Here is a 26,257-nt window from a genome sequence, read left to right on the forward strand (position 1 = left end):
ACGTTTCACAAGAGTTTCGGGCGTGCAAGTGTGTGTGTGCGCGCGCGCATGGCAGTGCTGCTCGCTGCAAAGTGCATTCTCGGGGCTGCACCGAGGGGAGGCGGGGGAGCCCCTGCAGCTTTGCAGAGCCTTGTGCTCGTGTGATTGTTTAGTCTGCTCCAGATTTGAGCCCTCCAGCTACTTGTTCACCCTCACCCATTTGCAAATTTGTCGGGAATTTGTTTCAAGCCTAACCGTATGGTTTGGCCTGCTTTTCCCACGGGGCGGCCGAAAAGAAGTTGGGATAGTCACCGCCCTTCACCCCAGGGGAAAACAAGAAATTAAGCATTGACCGGACCTGCCTTTCTCCCTCCACTCCTGCCCCGCCCCTCCGGCTTGGGGGCTAGGGAGCGGTGGTACTGCCGCCCCAGGAGAGCGAGAACCCGGCAGTGCGTGGCGTGTGCACCGCGATCTGGGCTTGCGGTGGGAGTGACGGGTGCTCTGGCCTTGTCAGCAGCTGCCCTGCTGCGCCCTTCGAGAACTGTTTCACTGCCCGCTTCCCCAGCTTTCCCAGGGGCTGAGGCTGCGTCCTTGTCTTTTTAATCCTGCAGATGGTGACTGAGTGTCTACTCCGGGCGCTGGGTGCAGGACGCTGTTCTGTCCTCCCCTCGTGGGCAGGCATTTACTGAATGCCTAAGTCACTCCTGTTTCCTCTCTTTTCTTTCTTAATCCGGTTCTCCAGCTAAGTGTGTCTTTTTTCTTTCGCCCAAGTACCTCCCACCCGTCTGGGAAGCCCGGCTCCGGCGGCGGGGATTCCAGGCCCCTCTGGAACCTGGAACCTTGGGGTCCGGGCCTGGCGGGCGAGGCACTGGCCAGCTTGCATTTGCTGTTCTAGCTGTTTGAAGCGGAGCCGCCACGGGGACCGACTCGCTGGGGTGGCTTAAAGACACCGCATATGCTGGAAGGTCACTTTTGCTTTCTCCTTTGTGAGAAAGAGATTGTGATTTGATGCGCTGTCAGCGAGTCGAGGGCATCATCCTGAGACAGTGTGCTTTCTCACAGCCGTTATGGAATAATTTATGTAGTCGATTCATGCATATAATTTCGTGATTGTGTAAATTTCGGTCATTAGATATTAGGCATTCTTATGCTCCCTTCTGCCATCTACACGCTGCTCACCTCTCCTGGTGTTAATGTCTTTGAGTCTTTTTTGGGGAAGAAATAGAAGACAGACTTTTAAAACTAAGAACACCTAGATGTGTATTGAGCTTGTGCGTAAAATGGAATGACTAGCAGTTTATTTTGCACCTCTTTAATCTGTAATTTTTATACTCCTGTGCTTTCATTTAGCCTCTGTTTCAGATTATTTGGCTAGATGTTTCATTAAGTATCTTCGGTAAACAAAACTCGGTGGCTAATAATGAAGTCGTGGTCTTCAGGGGAGAGGGGAGCAAGAGGTATACATTCTGACAAGTTTAAGTATTTTCCTTAAGTAAAATTTTTTGTTGTTAGAGTTGCAGTAAGGCCTTCATAAATATATGGTGTATTTTAGGTGAAAGTTACACAAGAACTGAAAAACATTCAAGTTGAGCAGATGACAAAACTTCAAGCCAAACATCAGGCAGAATGTGATTTGCTTGAAGATATGAGGTAAGGCTATAGTAAGTAGTTTGGGAACTTCTGTATGTCTGTTTCGAAGAACCCTTGAGTTAACAAGCTCCGGGAACTGGTGATGGAATTTCCTTTTTGATTTCCTGCTTTAAGGCAGTTCAGAGCTTTGACTCAGCTAGAAATTATAACTGGAACTAACACAGTACAAACTTTTTTCCCTTTAGTGGCGGAACCTATAATGTACATATACTATTATGAAAAGACAAGGGCCTTTATCAAACTATAATCCTTGAAGTAGAAATTCTTATTTAAATAATCTTTCCGCTGAATCGTAACAGTAAATGACCTTAAGGATTTCACACAGATTTCTAAACTGACGCCTGTGGTTAATGGTTAATATCTGGTGGTGAGCCAGTCAACCTTAGATGATTATATACTAGCACTGTTTTTTTGAATGTGACAAATATAACTTTGTCTTTAAACGTTACGTTTAGTGGGAAAAGTGTTTATCATATTTTATCTTTAGCATTAAAGTTACCTGTATTCATAATCAAGATAACTTTGAATTTAATAGGTAAAATATTTTGCTTGCATTGTGAAAATCACTATCTTTATAGAGGGAAGCATGACTCATTTTATTGAAAGAAACACCACTTATTTTATTGAACAGTCCTGTAACAAACTGACAGTTCAACAAACATGTTTTTGTAAAGGATAGAAGGTGATTTGCATGTTGAAACAGAGTGGCTGCAAGTCTTACTTATCTCCCTTTAGTAATACATTTTTCAAATTGGAATTAGGTCTGTGAGCCTCATCAGTTGCCTCTTTTTTCCTGTGGTGTACAACCTCATGTTGGTTTTATGAAAAATATTAACTATATGTTGTTATAATAAAATTATATGTGTTTGGATAGCTGAATTGTTTGTAGCCCAAAGATTTTAATTTAAAGAGTTCCTTCCCCCCCCCCCCATTTAATTTAGGTACTACTTATGACTATTTCTACCGTATACCTATCTTTTTAGGGTTTCTAACCAGGCATATAAATCTAGTCTCACCCAAACTTGGATATACCAAGATCATTGTTTTCTTACTGAAAAGTACTCTAATTCTGTATTTGTTTCTTTTTGTTTTTCTTGTGGCCACAGGGAAATTTTTAGTCTTAATTCCTGTGCAAGATACCCAAAACTCTTCGTATGGTTAAAAATTTAGTTTTAAATGTTTATTAAGTGAATTAAGGTGTTTTAGTAGAAATCTCTAGCTGAAGAAAGTATAATAAATTTTCAGAAGCAGTTTAAGAAGCCAAAATTAGTGTGTAAGCGAAGACCCTCTGTGGGGAATGGGTGATCAGTGGTCATTAAGTCCTGTTGATTATATCTTCTAAAAACTTCTTGTTTGCTTTCTTTTCTCTTTTTCCCCTATTGCCTGTACCTTGGTGCAAGGGCTTATGGTCAAGTATATGGACATTCAAGGCAAATAATCATGAGTTTGTGTCCAGGCTCTGTCACCTCCTAGCTGTGCTGACTTCTGGAAAATGACTTAACCTTTCTAAACTTAAGTTTTCTCTTTTGTAAAATGAGGCAGTCGTGGCTTTTGTTCATAAAGGTTGTGTGGATCAAATGACAGTGCATGCAAGATGTGGCACACAATCACTGCTAAGTTGATATAGGTTGTTGCTCCTGCTACTGTTGTTTAGTTGTTTGTATTATTGCTGACACCATCGCATTTCACTTGCAGTATTGCAGTGATATCATAATTATTGCAGTATTCCACCTCCCAGTCTCTCCTTTTAACTCTGTCTTCTACGTTGTCACCAGTTAGCTTTCTAAAAACATTATTGTATATCAGATTCTCTGTGGCCTTCTGGGTAAAGACCAAACACCTTGTCATAGCATATACAGCCTTCTGCAACCTAGCTGCAAGCTTCCTTTGCTGGCTTAATTACTACCATTTCATGCCCATGCATCCTTCCTCTTTCTTCCCCCTGCCCTGGCCACTCAGGACTTCTGGTTAGCTAATCGTGCTCTCTACATCTTGCCTTTGTTTGTGCTCTTCTCTACCTCTTGATACCCTTCCTCTTACCTTTTCACCTGACAAATTCTGGTTACCACTAAGTTGGCGAGTTTGTTGTTCTCTGTGATCTCAGAGAATTTTGAATTTGCACATGCTTCTGGCTTCCCCCCTCATGTGAATTCCTTGAAATCAGTGGCTAAGTCTTATTCATTTTTGTGTCTTTGTACCCTTTGTTTAGGCTAGCAGAATTGTTAAATTAATGTGATTGGTTATATTTCCATGCACCTTATTTGTTTTTAGCTGACATATTTTATAAGCTCTGTTTGGAGGGGGCTGTAGTGTGTCTTTAGATCAGGGGTGTGTTGAGCTTGTGTTACGTACTTTGATTCATAGGCTCATTTTAAAATGTACCGTGCCATTTGATGTAGAGTATGTCTTTATTTATACGTTATACATAAATGCAGAGATTGTTGGGGCTCCAAGGATTAATGGTTTTTTTACTGTTAAAGGAGTCAATGGGTTCTTCTTTTATATTAAATTAATGTAATGAATCCCTTCTATATAGGTGTGAACAGAGTGTTATATTACCTCCTAAAACCTGAGTTTATAGGTTTCTGATATGCTTTTTTTTTTTTAATGATAATATTGAATTGGAAGTTGAAAATTGCCTACTCTTGGTATTCATGATAACTTTAGTTCCTTGAGGAGGGAGGTGGTTTGGCTTTTCTGGTCTGTCCTAGCAGTGGAATGGCCTTTTGAAAATTCATTAGAAATCTCTGAACTTGGCTTTTCATAGATACTGTGTTGCAAAGGATCTTGCCTGCTTTTCCCTTTTTGAGGCTCCCACCGTTCTCTTCTCCAAAACCCCACAAACATCACTCTTTCTCACCAATGGCTCCCCCCAACCAGTGTTACGCTCAGTTTAAGTTAGTATGAATTCACTCAAAAAAGTGCAAATAGCTTTTTATTTTTAATATAAAGAAATTACTAGTAGATGGAGGAAAGTTTTTGTGACTTTAAAAAAAGTAAAACCAAAACAAAACAAAACACCACGATGCAGTTAGCTGTAAATAGGAGAATTTTATGCTGGGTCATAGCTAGTTCCCCTCCCCCCTTCTCATCTTCTGGAATTTTGAAGGGAGGAGACCAATTATGATGCAGCTTTTTTCCTTTGCTCTCCTCCCCTTCTTCAGTTCATTTGTTCCAGGGATGCATTTGGAAGCTGGTGTGTTGGAAATAAAGTATGAGAAGGAAAGATAACTCATTTGTTCTTAATCAAGGACACTCCATGCCTTGGGGAGATTTTCTACTTAAGCATTTCCTGTTGACTTTTGCTGTCAGCAGTAGACAAGCATACTTTACTTTCTTTTTCGTTTATTATTATTATTTTTTTCCTCCCTTTTTTTTTTTTTTCTTCTGAGGAAGGTTAGCCCTTGGCTAACATCTATGCCAGTCTTCCTCCCTCCACTTTATACATGGGTTGCCGTCACAGCAGGGCTCATAAGTGGTGTAGGTCTGTGCCTGGGATTCAAACCTGCGAACCAGGGCCGCTGAAGCAGTGTGTGCTGAACTTAAGCCCTAGGCCATGGGGCCAATCCCTCTCTTTGCTTTCTAAGACCACTTATAAGTAGGTTTCTATACAACATCCTATGTATCGTTTATTAGTGTTGTATATTTAGTATTGTTTATTCTAATGATGTGCGAAGTAGAGTCAGTAAAGAAAGTTCTTTGCAGGGACCCAGAATATAAAGAACTACCTTCTTAGCAGACATTTTTAGGAGGTCATTATATAATATGGAAAAAATCATAGAATTTTAGAGTCAGATCGATACTATCACATTTGTGGATTTTTAACATTTTCTTTTCTGTGGATTGCTGTTCATGTCTCTTTTTTGGGGCTGAGGAAGATTGGCCCTCACTAACATCTGTGCCAGTCTTCCTCTATTTCTTTTTTGTGAGGAAGATTTGCCCTGACCTAACATCCATTGCCAATCCTCCTCTTTTTTTTTTTGCTTCAGGAAGATCAGCCCTGAGCTAACATCTGTGCCAATCTTCCTCTATTTCGTATGTGGGATGCCTTCACAGATGGCTGATGAGTGGAGTAGGTCTGCGCCCGGGATCTGAACCTGTGGACCTGGGCTGTGGAAGCAGAGCGCATGGAATTTTAACCACTTGGCCATAGGGCCTGCCCCCTCTTCCTCTATTTTGTATATGGATGGTGCCACATGATGGCTTGATGAGCAGTGTGTATGTCTGCACCCGGGAGACGAACTTGTGAACCCCAGGGTGCTGAAGTGGAGCCCACAAACTTAACCTCTACACCACCTGGCGGTCCCACATTTGTTGATATTGTAGATGAAGAATGGAAACTGAGGCACAATGAGATGAAGCGAATTATACTGGGGAGAACTCTAAGCTGTTTCTCCTAATTTCTAGACTAGTCTACTTTCCCTTGTATCTGTATTTCCTAAGCTTTTAATCAAGGAACTCATCATGGGTCTCATTTTTTGGAAACATTTTGCCTCTCAAAAAGTACATTTTAACTGGTAATTTGTTTTCTTATTTTTTACTTTTTGTACATCGAGCTGTCAGTCCGCTTTGAATAAGTAGTTTAAAACTACTAATGTGAGTCCAACCAAAGGCACAGGTACCTAAAACTTGCCCTCTGAGAAGGCTGAGTGTGTGGTTTCTTACAGATGTTCTGAAAAATTGAAACTGGCTCAAGAAGCACCTGTCCTTCCTTTGTAGACACCTGGAGGTCTGGCGACCTCAAGTGAGGAATTGCTGTACTGTGTAAACCTACACAAACTGTAGGTTCGTGGGAGTCACTGCGGATTGGGTTCTGAAGTCTGTTTATGGGTGCTCTGAGACTTTTTTCATTGTCTCAGAGACTGTTATGTCTAGAAAGGAACCTTAGAGGTAGTTTGGTCCAGAGGGTTTTTTAAAAACAGGTTTATTGAGATGTAATTCACGTACCACACAATTAACCCATTTAAAGTTTTTAGTATATTCATAGGGTTGTACAACCATCACCACAGTTCAACTTTAGAACATTTTTGTCTCCCCGAAAGAAACTCTATTAGTAGTCACTTCCCATCACCTTCTCCAGCCTGAAGCAATTACTTTCTCTCTCTACAGAAATGGAATCTATGTAAATAGAATCATACAATATGTGGTCTTTTGTGACTGACTTTTACTTAGCAGAATGTTTGCAGGTTTCATCCATGTTATAGCATCAATACTTCATTCCTTTTTATTGCCGAATAATATTCCATTGTATGGGTATACCCCATTTTATTAATCCATTCATCAGTTGATGGACGTTTTGGCTATTGTGAATAATGCTCCTTTGAACAGTCGTGTACAAATTTTTGTGTGGACATATATTTTCATTTATCTTGGGTATATATTTAGTAATGGAATTGCTGGGTCATTGGTAACTCTGTGTTTAACTTTTTGAGGAACTTTTTTCCAAAGTGGCCACGCCATTTTATATTCCCACTAGCAATAATGTATGAAGGTTCTGGTTTCTCCATGTCCTTGCCAACGCTTGTTATTTCTGTCTCCTTCATTATAGCCATTCTAGGTGTGAAGTGGTAGCATATTGTGGCTTTGATTTGCATTTCTCTAATAGCTTATGATGTTGAGCATTTTTTCATGTGCTTATTGGCCATTTATATATCTTTTTTGGAGAAATGTCTATTCAGATCTTTTGCCTATTTTTTAATTGGGTTATTTGACTTTCTTATTGAATTGTAAGAGCTCTTTATACATACACCTTATCAGCTATGTGATTTGCAGGTATATGCAGTATTTGCAATATTTTTCCCACTCTGTGGAAGAATCACCTGAGGTGATTTTTATGTGCACTAAATTTTGAGAACCACTGAAGTGGTGGAAAGAATAAAGACTTTGAAGGTAGAACAGAGATTGAAACCCAGCTCTGCCACTTATTAGCTGAGTGATCTTGGATAAATTACTAAGGTTCTCTGAACCTCATATTTCATGCATGTAAAACAAGGTTAATGCTTACCTTTTGATTTTCTGTAAAAGTTAAATGACACATGTGAAGTACTGAGCATGGGGGGTATTCGGTATAGGCAGCTACTATTATTAGTGGAAATTTTGGCTACAGCCTGGGAAGACTTTTGTCTTATTCAAGGTAACAAAGGAAGTTACTGTGTTTCATTAATTCTAAGAAGCACATTTTTTTAGATTCTTACATTTCTGAAATCCAGATACATCTTAGCATTGCTTTTGGCTGTGATGCAGTTGTCATTGTCTCTTTCTGTATAGAACTTGCCGAATAGGTGTCAGCAGGCTTGGAAGAAAATCCCAGAGATAATGGTTGGAACAAAGTTGTTGGATCACCCGGGCTTTTGATGGCACAGAGAATATTGTGTGGAGAAACATGGGTGTCAATGACTGATTTAAAAAAGTGATTCAGAACAGTTTGACTCTGAATGTGGCCAGTTTATGCACCAGTTTATTTCATTTATCTTGTAAAATTTAAAACTGTTTTTTTTTTAAAAAAGATTTTATTTTTCCTTTTTCTCTCCCCAAAGCCCCCCGGTACATAGTTATGTACTTTTAGTTGTGGGTCCTTCTAGTTGTGGCATGTGGGACACTGCCTCAGCATGGCTTGATGAGCGGTGCCATGTCCGCGCCCAGGATTTGAACTGGCAAAACCCTGGGCTGCTGAAGCGGAGCATGCGAACTTAACCACTCAGCCACGGGGCCGGCCCCTATCTTGTAAAATTTATACATAAGAGAAATATATGCTAAAAATCTGACTAAGTTTAAGAGAACTCTTTTAATAAGTGCAAATAAAAATTGTGATGGGAGGCTGGCCCCGTGGCTGAGTGGTAAAGTTTGCATGCTCTGCTTTCACGGCCCAGGGTTCACAGGTTTGGATCCTCAGCATGAACCTACACACCGCTCATCAAGCCATGCTGTGGCAGCATCCCACATAGAAGAACTAGAATGACCTACAAGTGGGATATACAACTATGTACTGGAGCTTTAGGGAGAAAAAAAAAACGAGGAAGATTGGCAACAGATGTTAACCCAGGGCCAATCTTCCTCACCAAAAGGAATCTCTCCTATGTAATAAAAAAATTTTTTTTAAATTGTGACAGGGTATTGTATCAATTTAGTTGGAAGCATTTTTTTCTTAGTAGAACATAAAATAATGTATCTTGGGGCTGGCCCGGTGGCACAGTGGTTAAGTATGCATGTTCCGCTTGGGCAGCCCAGGGTTTCGCCACCAGGATTAGAATCCTGGGCGTGCACATGGCACCGCTTGGCAAGCCATGCTATGGTAGGTGTCCTACATATAAAGTGGAGGAAGATGGGCACGGATGTTAGCTCAGGCCCAGTCTTCCTCAGCAAAAAGAGGAGGATTGGCCACAGATGTTAGCTCAGGGCTAATCATCTTCTTCAAAAAATAGTAATGTATCTTGCCATCAGTGGTGTTTTGGATACGATGAAAACTGGAAGTAGCAGATCAGATACTGGACCCAGGTCTTTTTTCATTCATTCAGCAATCATTATTGCTTCTCAATCCAGTGTTCTTTCAAATGAAAACTTAAAAATGATGTAAATATTGAGAGGGAGAATTTTTTAAAACAGGGCTGCAAGGAAAAGATTAGGTAGGACCATACTTAACGTTTTGTTGATAGAAAGGCAAAAAAAGATTACTTGATTTTAAAATTAAAAGATAATGTGGCACTTAACTGACTAAATGAATTTAAATTTTAAATATATACTTCCACATTATGGTCAGTTATGGAGGGGGAGACTAAAAATAGGAGATACAACTAGGCAGAGGAGGAAATGGGGAATTATAATTCGAGATGATGAAACTTGTCACAGACCACTGCTTACTTGAATTGGAAGAGTCAAGATTTTAATAATACCCCTTCTTATTGCTATTAATGGTTTATGAGTTCATAAACTTTTGTTCATAGATCTTTATCTGCTCCTAAAATGTGAGGATTTGGTTCTGGACAAGGTGGCCGTTGTAGCCCACTGCAGAAGTAGTTTTACAATTTATAGACTTGAACGGAGGATACTTTCATGAACCAGATGGGATTGAACCACGGACTAATAATGAAGCTTATCCACCACTCAGCTTAAGAATAGAAGTGTTGAAGGGGCCGGCCTGGTGGCGCAGAGGTTAAGTTTGCACGTTCTGCTTTGGCGGCCCGGGGTTTGCCTGTTTGGATCCCTGGTGCGGACATGGCACCGCTTGTCAAGCCATGCTGTGGCAGGCGTTGCACTTATAAAGTAGAGGAAGATGGGCATGGATGTTAGCTCAGGGCCAGTCTTCCTCAGCAGAAAGAGGAGGATTGGCAACAGATGTTAGCTCAGGGCTAATCTTCCTCAAAAAAAAAAAAAAAAGTATAGACGTGTTGAACAATTTTTGTGTGTACTTTCCCTTATTTGGTCTTTTTAGCCACACCCAGGTATGTAAGTCTGAGAGATGGTGAAGGTGATCTGTGTTGGGTAACTGATATACTGGAATGAACACTGGCTTAGAGGCATACAACCTGGGTACCAGTCCTAGTTTTTAATCTCTTATTAACTGTGTGACTTTGGGCACAAGTCACTTAAACTTCTCTGAGCTTTTTGTTTTTCATCTAAAATGGTAATAATTATAATACTGTATGGGATTATTTTGATAAATAAAGTAATACATATGGAAGCTGTCGTGTAGTGTGTGGGGCATAATAGATGCTCAGTAAATGCATGTGAACTATAATTTTGTTAAGTAATTGAGAACATCAGTTCAGAAATTATGGTCTGTGACTTACTCATTCACTAGAGAGTAACCTGTGGATTAAAAAAATGTAATGAGCCTCAAAGATAAACTGTTCAGGTAATACTTGAGTAAAGGATCTCCTTACCAGGATCAGCAGTCCTGGGTACTGTCCATCTCTCATGTGTTGGTAATGATTCTCCTCATGATTGCTGGGTGGCTTCTGCACCTCCAGGGTGATACTCTCCTCCAACAACGTTAGGTGGAAGAAGAGGAGGGAAGGGCATTTTCTCCTTATGCAGATTTTGCCTCCCTTCCTTCCCTCCTCCTTTCCTTCTACTAGGAAAGACAGTTTCTCCCAGAACTTATCCCAGTAGACTTTCCCTTGTATCTCGTTGGCTGAGTTTGCTTCGTAAGCTCGTGCATGCCTAACTGCAGAGGAGGCTGGAATGTGACTATCTTCTTGGAGAGGTGGTCTTTCCCAGCAAGAAATAAGGTATTGGTGGCAGTAATATGGCTTTTGCCACATTATTGTTTTGCCTTGTTTGCCACAGGGACCCATTTCTAATTTACTCCTACTGTATCCTATAAAAGTGTGAAAAATGTGTTGGAGTTAGATTGTGAAAGGTATGGCTGGAATACCAGTTGTCTCAAGCAGACTGGGAATAAGGGGCTCCTCGGAAACCATTTGTCTCTCTGCTCACAACTCCTTTTGAATTCGGTGAATTAAGTAAGGAGTGGGTTTTTATTATTTGCCATAGGTATTGGGCCAATAGGCCAGTGGCCTCTAAGGATTCTCCTCCTAGGAATGTAGGAGTGGTTAAACATCTTGTCACGTTTGGTATTCTGGTGGTCTAAGGGCGCTCCAGGCAGCTGTATTTTTGCGGAACTCCTGTTACTTCTCAGGTGAAAGCATTAATGAGTAGCAAAGTGGCTAAACTGAAAGCAGGGAAGGACAAAAAAGGGCTAGAATTACTCCCAGCTGAATAATTTGCCTCTTAATAATTGAGGATTGGCAATTTAGTCTTGAAAGTATGAAGCCTTTTACCTGAGGAGGGCTTTGATGGTGAATCGATGTTTTTCTTCGTAAATCCTTCAGATGTTCATTTGAATCCCACAGATGCCGTTCTGTTTTGTCAGTGTCAGTCTTCAGGAATGATCTGATGCATAAGCAGGAGTTTGTAAGTCTGGTTTGTGCTTTTGGCTCTTCAGTGACTAATTTGGGAACTAGGCAGAGAAACTTGTAACCCCCTCCTTTGTTCCATTGCTGTGAGTTTCCTGTCATGTGTTGGTCAGGACTGACTTAATAGAACCTTAGCTGATATTTTTGCTTCTAGTTATTGTCTCCTCGCAGTATTCCTTGGTGATGCTTTATTTTAACATTTCATTTGATCTCCTTTTTGGCGTTCGTGTATGAGTGTCTTGTCATCCAGATGTTTTCTGTTTTGTGAACTTTGAAATAAGCTCAATTCAGAAAGAAAATGTTATTTCTGGTGTTATAAAAAGTGTTACCATGTCTGTGGTCCCACAGGAAACAATTGAGGGCGTATACCCCTTGGTTATATTTTAGTGGTATTTGTTTTTCTCCCATTGGCGGCTGGAGAATGGGGACAAGAGGCAGAGACTTTTTATTGTATACTTTTTTCTGTATGTTTTAAATTTTGAACTATGTGAATATTACCTACTTTCAAAACTAAAATTAAATGATACAGTACTGGTAAACGTTTTATTGCATGTCTGTTAAACATAACAGATATTGTAAAAGTTTACATTAGCTGATGCTAAAATGTCATTTTTGGCTTTTAATTAGTTTTTAGTGAAGTGATTTTAATCATTAGTAGGCTTTACAGTTTACTTCTAATATGTATGAGTTTTAAGAATACTTGATTTACAGACTTCTCTTCATAAATGACTAGTCTCCAGCTGGTTGTAGTTCAGAGTTGGGGAAACAGGCTCTATGCACTACTGTGTTCCGTTCTTTCTTGTGGAATTGTTTTGTCTCCAAATGAGGAAACATATTGGGTGGTTAGATTTCTGCCCAGCTTCTCATTTTATTTTAGCTAACTTTATCCAAAGATTTTACATCAGTAATCATTTAAAATATTGTTTCTGTGGTGAAATGTATTTTGCATTATTAGCCAACTTTCTCCATGGGGGAATTGTTTTGTCTGTTTTACTGTAGAGGTGTGTCTGAGCTATATTGAGCTGATTGAATGTTTTTAGTGTTCCATTTTTCTTTTCTTGCATTTACCTATTTCTCTTTTTCAAGTGGTTGTTCTGGGTGTTACACCATGCATCTTTAATTTATCACTGTATACTTAGAGTTAATATTATACCACTCCATGTAAGATACTTATTACAATAGTCCAATTCTAGTTACTCCATCCCAGGCATTGTGCTGCTTACTTTATAAGCCTCATAATACAGTGTTAGTTTTGCTTTAAACACAGTTATCTTTTAAAGAGATTAAGAGAAGGAAAAAAATCTTTTATATTTACCAATTTTGACTCTCTTCTTCCTGAAACCAACATACAGGTTTGAGTTTCCATCTGGTATCGTTTCCTTTTGGGTTGAAGAACTTCCTTCAGCATACTATATCAGTTCTGCTGGTGACAGTTCTCTTAGCTTTTACTCATCTGAAAATGTCTTTATTTCACCTACATTTTTGAAAGACAATTTTTGCTGGATATAGAATTCTAGGTTGACAGTTGGTCACTCCATTGTGTTCTGGCCTTCATTGTTTCTGATGAGAAGTTGGCTATTATCTGATGAGAAGTTAGCTGTTTCTTATATACTGTTCTCTTCTATATAATGTGCTTTTTTCCCCTCTCTCTGATAGCTTTTTTTCCTCTTTATCTTTGGTGTTCCGCAGTGTGAATGTGATGTGACTAATGTGGTATATTTGTAATTGCTTGAGGTTCACTGAGCTTTTTGGATCCATAGGTGATGTTTTTCAACAAACCTGAGAAATTTGGGGCCATTATTTCTTCAAATATTTTTTTCTGTTCCATTCGCTTTCCTTTTTGGGCTCCAATTATACATATGTTAAACTGTTTGATATCTGTGTCCTTCAGATTGGATGATTTCTATTAATCTGTTTTCTGATTCATTGGTCTTTAAAGTTTTCAATCTGCTTTTAAGCCCATCTAGTGAAGTTTTCATTTCTGATATTGTACCTTTAAGTGCTTGAACATATTTATAATAGCTATTTTAAAGCTCTTGCCTGATGTTTCCAACATTAGAGTCATCTCATGGTCTGTTTTGATTTACTGCTTTTTCCCCCTGACTATGGGTCACATTTTATTTGCACATCTAGTAATTTTTGATTATTTGGACATTGTGGGTGACACATTATAGGAAGTCTCGATTGTGTTGTCTTTCTTTAAAAAGTGTTGAATTTTGGGGTTTCAACTGAAAGCCTGCATGCCTAGGGTGTACAGCAATGTCTCCACTCTGGCTGAGCTGAAATTCCAACATCTCCCAGCAGTTTGCAGCTTCTGGTATCTGTCCAGCTTTTAGACCTGCAGCATTGACTCTCCTAGGCCGCATGGAATCTCACCCTGGCTTATGTGTAGCCCAGTACTCAGCTAAGGATGCTCAGGGAATCCCCATGCGTTTTCTAGGGCCACCCCTTTGCAGTGTTGCCTCCTCTCCACTACCTTGTCCTGTAAATTCTCACCATCCCAGTAGTCCAGAACTCTGATCTCAGTTCACTGAGACCATCGTGCTTGGCTTAGACTCCACTTCCTTGTGATGCGGTTGAGAGAGTGAGTGTTTCAGGTGGAAAGCTGGAGCGAACATGGTCCATGCCTCCTGTGCTGCCAGTTGTTTTATACCTAAAAATAGTAGAGTCATATATTTTGTCCAGTTTTATAGATGTTACTCCAGGTGGGCTAGTCTGGTACCAGTTACTTCATCATGGCTAGAAATGGAACTGCCTTTAAATACATAAGTAGGATTATGTGTTTATGTGTATTTAATATCTACCTAATCTTAATTAATTCTCTGCTTTTGGGTATATGAGTTTGGATATTCTATGTATAAATGTACGTGTGCCGTAGCACAGGCATTTTTTAACAGCTTTGTTAAGATATAATTCATATACCATGTAATTCACTCATTTAAACTGTATAATTCAGTGGCTTTTAGTGTATTCACAGAGTTGTGAATCCATCCCCACAATCGATTGTAGAACATTTTCATTACCACAAAAAGAAACCCTGCCTTTCTTAGCCATCACTCTTCCCCTTTTGCCCCATTTGCTCGGCCCTAGGTAACCACTAATCTGCTTTCTATAGATTTACTTGTTCTGGACATTTCATATAAATGGACTTATACAATATGTAGTCTGTGGTGACTGGCTTCTTTGACTTGACATAATGTTTTCACGGTTCACCAATGTTGTAGCATTTATTAGTACTTCATTCCGTTTTTTTTTTTTTAAAGATTTTGTTTTTCATTTTTCTCCCAAAGCCCCCTGGTGCATAGTTGTGTATTTTCAGTTGTGGGTCCTTCTAGTTGTGGCATGTGGGATGCCGCCTCAGCAAGGTCCGATGAGCGGTGCCATGTCCGTGCCCATGATTTGAACTGGCGAAACCCTGGGCTGCCAAAACGGAGCACGTGAACTTAACCACTGGGCCATGGGCTGGCCCCACTTCACTCCTTTTTATTGCCAAAAAATATTCTGTTATTTGGATATACCACATTTTATTAATCCATTCATCAGTTGATGGACATTTGGGTTGTTTCACTTTTGGCTATTATGAGTAACAGTTCTATGAACATTTGTGTACAAATTTTTTCATTTATATGTATTTTAATTTCTCTTGGGTATATGCCTAGGAGTGGAATTGCTGGGTAGTATGTTAACTCTGTGTTTAACTATTTGAGAAATTACCAGTCTGTTTTCCAAAGGGATTGCACCATTTTACTTTGCTATCAGTAATGTGTGAGGGTTCTGATTTCTCTACATCCTTGTCAACACTTGTTGAACATTAATTATATCTCAAAGCCTCCCAGCAACTATGCATTCTATTATTATTATTATTATTACTATTTTCATTTTATAGATGAGGAGACTGAGGCTCAGAGTGGTTAAGTGACTTGCCCAAGATCAGAGAACTAAGAAATGGAAGAACTGGATTTGAAGCTGGGTGTATATGCCTGACTTTAAAATTTAAGTTCTTTCTCTCATTGAAAACTGTCTCTAAAGGTGTATGATATAGCTTTTGAAATCAAGTGAAATTTTCATAGTATTTCCAAGCGGTGAGAGAACCTATGTTAGATAGATATTTTCTCAGCCTTTGTTAGATCTTGGCAGGAATCCATTGAACATAGCACCACTTTTTCCCTGGTTTTGATAGCGTACTCAGTTTTCTTGAGAGTAGAAGACAGATGTCTTTCACTCAGGATTATTTTAAATAATTGGAGGCACAGCATTTTCAGTACCCACCATGTCCAGACGTTGTGGATGGAGTATAGCATCTTCTTTTAAGAACTGCTACTTAGAGTAGTTACCATAGAAGAGGTGTAGGATTCAGTGCCTTGCAGCCCTTTCAGTCTGGCTGATAAGTAGAGGAGTGGAAGAAGATCCATCGTCTGGAGTTTCATGTTTTTTCGGATCCAGGATTGTTGAAGGATTGTGTGGGACACTGGACTTGTAGGGATCTCTTAGCTTTTCTGATAATTAGGTTATATTTTGAAATATTTCCATAGTTGAAAAATGCCTTGTCTGTCTTTTTTTGTTATAGGTTAAGACCAGGCAGTTTTGTGGTGACTGAGTGAAGGATACAAAGTTTCTGAATAGAGCTAAAGTCTTGCTATGCAGCAGTGTTTTCTCTGGCCACCTAATTATGTTTATTTTTAACTTTTTGGCAGTGTACCTAAAATAAAATATACTCCACAAATAGCTTAGAATCAGCTTATATTGGGTGGTAGAAATGTGTATAATCTTATGATACTTTATATTTGTTAGTAAGCTCACTTTAATAAAAAAATTCTTCTTTACGTGTTTGAAACCAGTACTTTACAAAAGTTATTGAAATGCTTCTTACCTAGAAAATAAATTGCTCTTAGCTAATTACTTACATTTTGTTTAGCTGTATGCATGAGGAGACATATTTTTCTGAGGAGACATAATAATCCTGAATTTACTTTCAGGAAGATAACCAGATTTTCAAAATTCCATTAGTTTTTAAAAAAAACAAATATAGAAGAATAATAGTAACAAATTGTAAAACTTTGTTAAAGTTTTTTAAATGGCTTTGACAGTGGTCTATTTTGTTAATGTGGTATCTTTGGTCATTGATCTAGGGCTAGTCTTGATATTTTAGTACAAATGTTTATGTCTTCAAACTTCCTAAGTATTATATGTCAGTATCATTGTAAGGAAGGAGAAAGCAAGGCAAAAGACCTCAGTGTTTAATTTTACGTGAGCAACTCTGCCAGGCAGAAGGCTCTGAAAGATTTATGATGTATCTTTTAAATGTACAATGTAATTCAAGGATAAAGAATAAGATATATCCTGCACTAACGACGTTTAAAGACAAATAATGTAGTAAAAAATTATGTTATTTGCATCTTATAGAAATAGCAAAGATTTTCATTTGATTAAAATGTTTAATATGTGTTCTCTGCCATGATCTCAAAGGAATGTGTGTTCCACTTTAATAAAAGATTATCTGACTAGTGAATGTCTCCCACTCTTTTCTTGGCAAAGAAAACTTGACATCGTAAATTGGGTCTTAAATATGATATATCATAAATGAAAACATTTAAAGTCCTGATGTTCAAAGGTGAACTTGATTATGGATCTCCTGACAAGATGATTTTGCCAACTTGATTAATATTGATAAGTCTTAATGGAAAGTAATTTTTTTACTTGAAAATGCAGGGGTTCTTTTTGTTTTTGTTTTTGAGGAAGATTAGCCCTGAGCTAGCATCTGCCACCAATCGTCCTCTTTTTGCTGAGGAAGACTGGCTCTAAGCTAACGTCTTCCTCTACTTTATATGTGGGACACCTACCACAGCATGGCATGCCAAGCGTTGCCATGTCCGCACCTGGGATCCGAACCGGCAAACCCCGGGCTGCCGAAGCGGAGCGTGCGCATTTAACCACTGCGACACTGGGCCGGCCCCCTGAAAATGCAGTTTTAGTTGGAGAGTTTTAACCTTCCCTTCCTCAGGTCTTTTTGTGTGTGTGTGTGTGTGCCATGATATCAACACTTTTGAAAAATGAGAGGACATAATAATCTTCCATCATCATGGAATTTTTACTAAATTGACCTAAATATTACTTAAAGGATGTTATGATAAAAATCATTGGAGGATTTCTTGTGACTCTCTTCATCTTGGGGCCCATTCACGACAAACCTGGACTTCAAGTTTCTTTGCGATAAAATTATCTCTTTTCAGGTAACTCAGTCTGACGACATTATTTCTTTTTATTTAGAGAGCATCCAGAGCTGAAAGGCAAAGATGTTTAAAGATACCCCATTCAAATAAATCAGTTGGTCAATACATGTAACTAGAGAAAAAGCAGCTCTATTTAGACTGCATTTGATCAGTCCGAGAGGAGATGCCCCCCAACCTCTGTGATGCTGGGAAGTGGGAGTGAGAGGGGAAGATGGTTATGTGATGAGGAAGATCATGGAGCTTTTTCCAGTTCCTGAATATTGCATCACAGTGTGATGACATTGTCTTTGAAGTACTTTGAATTCCCAGAATTAAACATAGCTTATTCAAATGTAGGTCCCAACAATGCATTGTAAAAGTGAGAGTTGCCTGTGCACTTCACAACATTGGAGATGCTTGGGCCTTTCTCTTAAGATTCAGAGTTGGTAGATTCGGGGAGAGGCCTAGGCATATGTGTTTTTTAAAGCATAGCAGGTGATTCTCATTTGTAAGTAAAGGTGAGAACTGCTGTTTAGGAGTTACCAAGGTTGTTTAATATGCATTTCGGATCCTCTTCCTGATCTTAGGCATTCCAGGAAATATTGCCTTGGTTAAGAGATACTGCAGGAGAGGTGAATTTCCAAGATGTAGAAAATTATCAATTGGATAACCAATCTTGAATAACTGAGAGTGGATTCTTTGTTGGTTGAAAATGTTGGTGAAATAATCGGTAGTTTTTAAAGTTTATTTTGCTTTTTTTTTAAAGATTGGCACCTGAGCTAACAACTGTTGCCAGTCTTTTTTTTTTTCCTCCCCAAATTCCCCCAGTACATAGTTGTACATTTTAGTTGTGGGTCCTTCTAGTTGTGGCACGTGAGATTGCCGCCTCAGCGTGGCCTGATGAGCGGCGCCATGTCGGCGCCCAGGATCCGAACCAGCGAAACCCTGAGCCGCCGCAGCGGAGCACGTGAACGTAACCACTAAGCCACAGGGCCGGCCCCTATTTTGCTTTTAACATAGCCCTGTTGGATGAATAAGATGGTGGTGGTTTGGCTTGTTATTAGTTTTTTTCTCCCTTCTTTTATGTGTATATAATTTTTAAAAACTATATATATAAATGTATAAATTGATTATTTGTTTGTTTTTGGTGGGACAAGGAAGGATGAGCGGTTTTATAATTATAATTCTCCGATTCTCAGAGTGTGTTCCTTGGATCCGTAGTTTCAGTACCAATTGGGAACTTGTTAGAAGTGCAGTTTCTCTGGCTTTATCCTAAACCTACTGAATCATAAACTCTGGGTGTGGGACCCAGCAATCTGTGATTTAACAAGCCCTTTTAAGTGATTCTCATGTATGTTAAACTTTGAAGACCATTGTTAGAAATTACAATAACTATTGTTTACAGTGGTATATTATTATTTACTTACCCAGTACTTAACTAATCCATTGTTCAACATTTGCTTCCAAAATTTTATTTTAGATATGGTTCAATGAGTGTTTTTATACATACACACACATACACAGACACACACAAACAGTGTCTAAGGATATAGATATTTTTTGGCCCTTAACAATTATTAACACTTTGTTAAGACTTTATTGTTTTAAGCTTTACAGATTGCTTTTCTGTTTATAAAATGCTTAATCATCTCAGCAGTTCGAGAGGTAGGTAATATTACTCACTTCATATAGGTGAGGAAACCTAAGCCCAGAGAGATTCACTAATTTGTCCAAGATCACAATTTTTAATTTTTTAAATATTTTATTGCAGTTACATGTTTAGAATGCTGCCATCTGGAAAGCCTTTTCTGTACCCGCCCTTCTCTTATTGCTTTTTAGATGTCTTTCCAAAACTCTGTGTAATGGACTATCTAGCTAAGTGGGGTGTAATAGAACAGTGCTTGAAATATGAGATGGGGGAGAAAATTGCGTTTACTGGAACTCCTTTCTGGGATAAATATGTGAGAAATAAGCAGAATTGACTGATCTTCTTGGTGTATGTATGTATGTGTATGTCTGTGTGTGTGTGTGGAGAGAGAGAGAGAGATCAATTGATCGATCCCAAGGGATATACATAATTGCCTTTTAAGAAGATTGAGTAAAATTAAGTCTAGGACTAAGTTTTACTTAGTAGGATATGCAAGTTTGGCACCAGAGCTAAATTGCTGGGAAAGAGGAGAGAGCTGAGCTCTGCGACTAATGGCAAAATACTATGTACTATTGATAGATAACCTGTATACTGAAAGTGAAAGCACTTGAGTGGGAAGGACATGATACTGATTTCCTCTGAGAAGAGAAGAGGGGAGAATAATAGAGCTGGTACTTTGTGTGTCTGTGCAGTTATGTTTCTCTGAAATACATGTGAAGCAAGAAGGATGCAAACCATTAACATTTGTGATAACTACATGGATGTTTGTTTGTATTTTCAGTTGTACTGTGATGTTTAAAAAAATATTCATAGAGGGACCAGCCTGGTGGCATAGTGGTTAAGTTCGTGCGCTCTGCTTTGGCGGCCCTGGGTTTGTGGGTTCAGATTCCGGGCACAGACCTACACACTACTAATCAAGCCACACTGTGGAGGTGTCCCACATACAAAATAGAGGAAGATTGGCACAGATGTTAGTTCAGTGACAATCTTCCTCGAGCAGAAAGAGGAAGATTGGCAACAGATATTGGCTCAGAGCCAATCCACCTCACCCCCCCCCCAAAAAGAAAAATTGTTTATAGAAAATTAAAATCACCCTATCATCCTGATATCCAGAGATGGTCACTGTTAAGTTTATGTTGCTTCCTTTTATATTTTTAAAAGTAGTATCTGGAGATACCAGATGAGTAAGCTTCATTCTCATTTTCATTTTTGCTTTATCAGCTTTACGTAACATTTGTAAAGCAAATATTTACCAAAGGGAACTTCTCAGACTTAAATCAGGTGTGTATTCAAATATAAAGAGTTTTAATTTTAGAGAAATATTACAAAGCACCTTTAAGAATACAGATTTTTCAATGAATAGTAATACAGATGTGAACTAGGCTGTAACAAGTTCAGAGTTCTGTATATCCAGGGGTAGATTTTGAATTTTCCACAATATGTATTTATAAATAAATGTGTTTAGTAACCTGCAGGATGTGATTCTTCTCCCATTTCTGTCAAAATGTTAAGTTCCTTTGCAGTATTATGATTGGAATTGTAGTATTCTGGCCACCACTTTTTTTTTAAATTGAGGTTGTCATAGTTTATAACATTGTGAAATTTCAGTTGTACATTATTATTTGTCAGTCACCCTATAAATGTGCCCCTTCACCCCTTGTGCCCACCCACCAACCCCCTTCCCCTCTGGTAACCATTAAACTTTTCTATTTGTCTGTGTGTTAGTTTATCTTCCACATGTGAGTGAAATCATGTGGTGTTTGTCTTTCTCTGTCTGACTTATTTTGCTTAACATAATACCCTCAAGGTCCATCCATGTTGTTGCAAATAGAACGATTTTGTCTTTTTTATGGCCGAGTAGTATTCCATCATATATATACTGCATCTTCTTTATCCATTCATCAGTCAGTGGGCACTTGGGTTGCTTCCACTTCTTGGCTGTTGTGAATAATGCTGCAGTCAACATAGGGATGCATAAGTCTCTTTGAATTGTTGATTTTGAGTTCTTTGGATAAATACCCAGTAGTGGCATAGCTGGGTTGTATGGTATTTTTATTTTTCATTTTTTGAGAAGTCTCCATTTTGTTTTCCACAGTGGCTGCGCCAGTTTGCATTCCCACCAGCAGTGTATGGGGGTTCCCTTTTCTCCACGTCCTCTCCAACATTTGTTGTTTTTTTGTCTTGGTGATAATAGCCATTCCAGTGGATGTAAGGTGATATCTTAGTGTAGTTTTGAGTTGCATTTCCCGATGATTAGTGATGTTGAACATCTTTTCACGTGCCTGTTGCCTGGCCACCCTTTTATAGTGCTGTGGAGGTTCTGTAACTTCTGAGAGCTGTTTCTGTTGTTGTGCTTTAAGGGATTCTTCAGTAAGGAGAATACTGACCTAAGAGCCTGACTGGAGGAAACTCTTGCTTCATTTTGTTTTTGATGTCCTTCCCCTCCACTCCTACTAGGTCCCTAAGGGAAATTTCAGAATTGTGTAAAATTCTTTTTTTCTGGCCTCAGTTATGTTTTCTGTGAACCAAAGGTGTTGTCTACATGATTTGTAAAGTTCATGTCAGTTCTCTGATTTTATGATTCTGAGTGAGTCTCGAAATCCTTGAATGCAAATATTTGCTTTTACAGAGTCCCGTGAAGACTGAGTCCCTGCTTCTACGAGCTGACTTTACAGGTCCCTGCTCTACCAGATACCTTGTCAGATTTATTAGAATCCAGAAATAGTGTTTTTCTTTCATTCAGACTTAATAGATTTAAAAATTATTGATAATTCTTCGATAGTCCCTTTATTCAACAAATATTTTTTTCATCTAATTATATGTATGATTGTGTAAAAATTGCAAATAATTAGAATAATTTCAATTTATTATCACAATTATGTAAGACACCTATTGTGAATTTTTGTACCACATATTTGTAGCCTAACAATAAACACTTATTAGTTCTTTACATTTCCCAAAATGCTTTTATATCCATTTTTTTCACTTAGTCTTTAAAACAACCTAGTAAGATAGGTATAATTTTATAGGTGTAAAATTGGGGCTCACAGAGATGAAGATACTTACCCAAAGCCAGGATTAGAAACATTCAGGTCTTCTGATTTCTGACCTGTTCTTTTTCCACTTCCCTAGCGTATCTTTCTTTTGGAGGTCTTGCCTAGGAAAGCGAGGTCGGCAAATAAAGAGCCTGCTAGTTTCTGGGGCATCTTATATGCAGGGGTACTGTAGAGAGTGGAAGGGAAGGCAACAGAGCAAGGGGAGAGTGAGTGTAAAATTGATTATTATCTGTTTTATTGTCCTTATTCTTTATTTTTGGCTTCATTTTCATCACCAATTTTTATAATATATTTTTTCTCATGGAAAAAGTCTTAGATAAATTGGTTCTAAGTTCTTTTCCCAGTTCTTTCCTACACCTAACCAGAGCTACTTATTGGCAATTTTGTGTGTGTCTTTTAATTGCTCTGATCTGTACTTTTCTCATTTATGGAATGGAAATAACCTTTTCTGGTTACTTCACAGGGTTGTTGTGAAGGGCGGATGGGATAAGATTGGAAAGAACTTTGAAAAACTTGAAGTGCTTTACTAACGGTGATTATTGTTGTTTCTACATGACAGTCTCTGTGGTTCAGTCCATTGCTAGGCTGCTTCTAAATAAATGTATTCTATTGAAATGAAATGAAACTGTATTGTATAATTTGAAATTTCACCATTTAGTACTGTAGCTCTCCTGCTTTACGTTAGTAAGTTTGTACTGTCTTTTCTGATTAGGCAAAGTAGAATAAAATGGTAATACCTTGTGTGTTATTTAATTATACCAGGTGTAAAGTGTGCCTGGTATTTCTCACTATTGCCAACTGGCCGGCCAAGTGAGCTGGGCTGGAATTATACTGTTGGCTACTAGTGCCTGTGTTACCCCCTGCATTTAAGATGAGTTCTGTGCACAGTGGGGAAGTGTGACCACCAGGTCCTTGGGAGCTGGTTAAAGGGTTTAATAACAAAAAAGATTTCTTTACATTTTTGTCTTAGTATTTGCGTTGGTAGTATTTACTGGGACCCTAGACATCTTGTTTCAGATATTGCAAAAGTAAAGGATACAAAAGTGCTTTTTAAAAATTTAAAGGCTTTTATAATCCTCTGGAGAAGGAAGTGCTTGATTCTTGGTATTCTTAGAGGAATAGTATATCAAGTTAATATGGCTTCTTATAATTAGATTTTATGAATAGCAGAAATAAATTTGCATACATTTAAAATGACCTGGAGAATGTTGATGTTAACAAGCCCCTTTTCCTTTTTTAGCATTTCTTAACTTTTTTCTTGAAAGGTGTCTTTTTCTTCTTTTGGGTTTAATCTGTATTTTGTGTTACCTATATTTTATCTGTAGGTTTTATATAGACTTGTTTCAATTTAATTGAGCATCTATGTGCCATTCATAAAACTTAATGCTTGAGGATGTAAATATGTGCAAGAGAGATAGACAGAAATGCGGATATTTTCAGTGCAATGTAGTTAGCAGTAAGACACATATGTGCTTTGGGAGTGCAGAAGATCCATACTTGGTCCAGCATAGGGATTTAGGCCATGATTTATGGAAGAGATGATTCCTAAACTAAGTCTAATCAAATCTCGTAAAAATGGAAGCAGGTAGTTTGCAGAAACAATAAACCAAAATTTTTTTATGTCAGTCTTTTACAGCTTCGGAAGTAGTGGTGCTTAAAAGGATAGTAGTTGTTATTTCTTTATTTATTTTTATTTTTTCCCAATCTTATTCAGGTATAATTTATAACAGTAAAATTTATCCATTTTAAAGTATATATAGTTTGAAATGTTTTAGTAATTGTATGTAATTGTGTTATCACCACCACACTCAAGATTTCCCTCGGAAATTTCCCTCGGAAACCACGGAACATTTCCCTCGTCCTAAAGTGTTTCTTTGTGCCCTTTGATGCCCCAGCCTCAGATAGCTACTGAGCTGCTTTCTGCCATTATGGTTGTCTTTCCTAGAATTTCATGTAAATGGAATCCTGCTGTAGGTATTTGTGTTTGACACCTTATACTTAGTGTAATTTGTTTTTTAGTGCACTGTTTTCAAATTCATACAAGTTGCATATATTAATATTTCATTTCTGTTTTTCATTGCCGTGTAGTTTTTCCATAGTAAGGGTGTACCACAATTTGTCTATTCATTCATTAGTTGATGGGCCTTTCACTGTCTCCGGATTTTGGAAGCAATGCTTTTTGGAAATGGTTACAAACCATTTACAGTTTTGTCTGCTGTGATATTTGTGTACAAGTCTTTGTATAATATTTGTGTAGAAGTCATATTTTCATTTCTCTTAGATAAATCCCTGAGTGTGATTGCTGCGTCCCTTAATCAATGTGTGTTAACTTTATAAGAAACTGCCAAAATATTTTCCAAAGTGGCTGTACCATTTGTTATTCCTGTCAGCAATATATGAGCATTCCACGTGTGCCACATCCTCATAAATGCTTGATGTTGTTAGTTTTCTTACCTTTAGTCATTCTAGCGGGTGTTTAGTGGTATCACATTTTAATTTGCATTTTCCTGATGACTAGTGATGTTAAGTATCTTTTCATTGTTATTGACCATTTGAATAGTTTCTTTGGTGAGAGGCCTATTCAAATCTTTTGACCATATTTAAAAATGGAGTTGTTTGACTTCTTTCTGTTGAACTGTGAGAGTTTTTTATATGTTCTCGACACAAGCCCTTTTTCAGATATGTTTTTCTGGTAGACTGTGGCTTGCATTATCATTTCTTTTCTTTTTTTAAAAAAAATTTATTAAGCGTCATAATAGTTTATAACATTGTGAAATTTCAGTTGTACATTATTATTTGTCAGTAACCATATAACTGTGCCCCCTTACCCCTTATGCTCACCCCCAACCCTCTTCCCCTCTGGTAACCACTAGTCTCTTCTCTTTGTCCATGTATTTGTTTATCTTCCACATATGAGTGAAATCATATGGTGTTTCTTTCTCTGTCTGGCATATTTTGCTTAACATAATTCCCTCAAGGTCCATCCTTGTTGTTGCACATAAGACGATTTTGTCTTTTTTTATGGCTGAGTAGTATTTCGTTGTATATATGTGCCACATCTTCTTTATCCATTCATCAGTCAGTGGGCACTTGAGTTGCTTCCACTTCTTGGCTGTAGTGAATAATGCTGCAATGAACATAGAGATGCATAAGTCTCTTTGAATTGTTGATTTCAAGTTCTTTGGATAAATACCCAGTAGTGGGATAACTGAGTCATATGGTATTTCTATTTTTAATTTTTTGTGAAATCTCCATACTGTTTTCCATAGTGACTGCACCAGTTTGCATTCCTACCAGCAGTGTCTGAGGGTTCCCTTTTCTCCACATCCTCTTCAACATTTGTTGTTTTTTGTCTTGGTGATTATAGCCATTCTAACAGATGTAAGGTGATATCTTAGTGTAGTTTTGATTTGCATTTCCCTAATGATTAGTGACGTTGAACATCTTTTCATGGGCCTGTTGGCATCTGTGTATCTTCTTTGGAAAAATATCAGTTCATATCCTCTGCCTTTTTTTTTTTGGTAAAGAAGATTGGCCCTGAGCAAACATCTGTTGCCAATCTTCCTCTTTTTGCTTGAGGAAGATTGCCCCTGAGCTAACATCTGTGCCAGTCTTCTTCTATTTTGTATGTGGGATGTCACCACAGCATAGCTTGATGAGCGGTGTGTAGGTCCGCACCCAGGATCTGAACCCACAAACCCCCGGCCACCGAAGCAGAGCACACAAACTTAACCACTACGCCACCAGGCCAACCCGTCTGCCCATTTTTTGATTGATTTGTTTGTTTTGTTGTTGTTGAGT

At 38.4% G+C, this 26,257-nt stretch overlaps 1 protein-coding gene across 9 annotated transcripts in view; it reads left to right on the forward strand.

The window, feature by feature from the left end:
• The window catches only part of FCHSD2 (FCH and double SH3 domains 2), a 276,748-nt gene that overhangs the window by 12,606 nt on the left and 237,885 nt on the right, over positions 1 to 26,257 (forward strand). For 6 of the 9 annotated variants that reach the window (XM_070625887.1, XM_070625891.1, XM_070625883.1 and 3 more), the window contains exon 2: positions 1,532 to 1,629. In XM_070625887.1, coding sequence (XP_070481988.1) covers positions 1,532 to 1,629 — 98 coding nt within the window. Of the gene's footprint in view, positions 1 to 87; positions 1,437 to 1,531; positions 1,630 to 26,257 lie in introns of those variants that run through there. The other 3 variants (XM_070625884.1, XM_070625889.1, XM_070625888.1) reach the window with 2 other exon arrangements.

The sequence above is a fragment of the Equus przewalskii genome, chromosome 6 (genome assembly GCF_037783145.1).
Source record: "Equus przewalskii isolate Varuska chromosome 6, EquPr2, whole genome shotgun sequence".
NCBI classification, from domain to species: Eukaryota; Metazoa; Chordata; class Mammalia; order Perissodactyla; family Equidae; genus Equus; species Equus przewalskii.